At 34.5% G+C, this 2,188-nt stretch overlaps 1 protein-coding gene across 1 annotated transcript; it reads right to left on the bottom strand.

Annotated features, from left to right (window-relative positions):
- Positions 1–757: 757 nt before the first annotated feature.
- LOC101973904 (olfactory receptor 6C2) lies at positions 758–1,705 on the bottom strand. Its single transcript, XM_005342440.2, has one exon. It carries the CDS (start codon positions 1,703–1,705, stop codon positions 758–760), a length of 948 nt encoding a protein of 315 aa, XP_005342497.1.
- Positions 1,706–2,188: the final 483 nt, after the last annotated feature.

Raw genomic sequence — 2,188 nt, 5'->3', positions numbered from 1 at the left:
ATTTATATATTTGTGTGTGTGTGTGTGTTGATTTAACAAGTTTGCCTATTTGTGAGAACTTAAAGTTTGGTGTCCCAATTACCTTTTATGCAACTATTGTGTATAACTAACCCATAATTGGTTATTTTATGTTTATATTGCTTTAAATTAAGTATTTATCTTTTAAGTGATATTGTTCTTTTATATAAGGAAATATAAAGTATATCTTGTCGGTAATTATAACGATATTTCTACTTCTTCAATTCTGATTAATCATAAACTACTGTAGACATCATTTTTCCCAATTCGTTTAATGGACCTGGAATGTCTTATTCGGTTTATTATTTTCAGCATGTCTCTGCTAGTTTTGTTGTTGTTGTTGTTTTGATGGTTGCATTTGTGTTGTTCATTTTGTGACTTTTATTACAGAAAGAAAGTGACTAGCACTATTGCCATATAATTTAATCCATAGAAAATTTATACAAAATTTTAATATTACTTTCCTTCCCTAGAGAAATCTTATTTTCTGTACTTCCCTATCTCATAAGTGGAGAAAAACAGAATTCCTTGGAAATTATATATTTAAATTTCACAATAAAGGAAAACAAGATGTGTGAATTTTATTTGAAATTATAAAGAGTTTAATAAAGGTGTGGTCAGTATGAAATATTAAATATTATTGAGAAGGCTAATCTGACTGAAATATATAAAGGAAACCATGAAGTAAGTGAGAAGCAGCATAAAGCAGTTGCAGAATGTTTTATTTTTCTTTGATTCATCAAAACTTCTGCTTCTTTGAGAGAAACACAATCTTCTTTATGGAGTCATTAAAAGCATGTTTCACTTGCTTGTTTCTCAAAGTGTAAATGAAAGGGTTCAGCAAGGGTGCTACAGAAGTGGTGAGAACTGAAACTCCTTTATTTATGGCCACCTCTTCCTTTGCTGAAGGCTTGATGTAGATGAAGATGCAGCTGCCATAGGTGATGGAAACCACAATCATGTGGGAGGAGCAGGTGGAAAAGGCCTTTTTCCTTTGCTGAACAGAGGGGAATCTCAGAATGGTCCTGATGATGTATGTGTAGGACAGAACCACACAGACCAGGGTAATAAAAAGACCAAATGCAGCCACAAATAGAACCAAATGTTCTAATATCCATGTGTCTGAGCATGTGATCTTTAGGAGGGGACTTGCATCACAGCTGAAATGATCAATGGCATTAGAATCACAGAATTCAAGCTGGAGGCCTAAGCTAAGGGGTGGGACAATAATCATCAAGCCAGCTACCCAGCAGGAGAGGACTAATAAGGTGCACACTCTGTTGTTCATGATGGTCATATAATGAAGGGGTTTGCAGATGGCCACATAGCGATCATACGACATGGCTGCCAGGAGAAAAAATTCTGTGGCTCCAAAGAGAAAAACAAAAAATATTTGAGTTGCACAAGCATTGTAGGTAACAGTATTGTCTCCAGTTGATAAACTGTACAGGAATCGAGGGATACAGACAGTAGTAAAGGAAACTTCTAGGAAGGAAAAGTTTCTGAGGAAGAAGTACATAGGTGTCTTAAGATGGGGATCCACCAGTGTGAGGGTGATAATAGTCAGGTTCCCTGTTACACTCAACATGTAGGTGAGCAACAGAAAGATAAAAAGCAGAACTTGCAGTTTTGGATCATTCGTCAGTCCCAGCAGGATGAAAGTGGTTATTGCTGTGTGATTCCTCATTATAGAACTTTGACAATTATCTAATCTTTGTGTAAAAAAAAATAAAAATTTTATGAAGAAACAGACATTTAAATTCTATAGCAAAAGACTGTGCATATAGAAGCCAAGAAAATCAGCCTGTTTATTTTCTCTTTCCACATCATAATTAATGTTTTTACTATTCCAATAGCATTCCTGAATTATATGTGTATGAGCAGTGGATATTTCCTTAAGGATTCACATTATGGTAAAACATTCAACTTTTTCTTTAATCATTTACCTACAGAATTTACATACGTGTTTTATTTGTCACAAACAAATCATTACATGGACTGGATTTCCAGATGGGTTACAGAAAGATGTCATTTCATGGGAGGCTAATGAAGCAAACTCTGGATACAGGACATATGCAGGTAACTAAGAGCATGGATTCTTTTCACTGTTATTATCTGGGGATGTTTTTAAGGATAAGATATATTTCTTCTGAAAAACAAACAAATGGTA

This window comes from Ictidomys tridecemlineatus, chromosome 6 (assembly GCF_052094955.1).
Source record: "Ictidomys tridecemlineatus isolate mIctTri1 chromosome 6, mIctTri1.hap1, whole genome shotgun sequence".
NCBI classification, from domain to species: domain Eukaryota; kingdom Metazoa; phylum Chordata; class Mammalia; order Rodentia; family Sciuridae; genus Ictidomys; species Ictidomys tridecemlineatus.
This window is presented reverse-complemented; position numbering and strand designations above follow the sequence as displayed.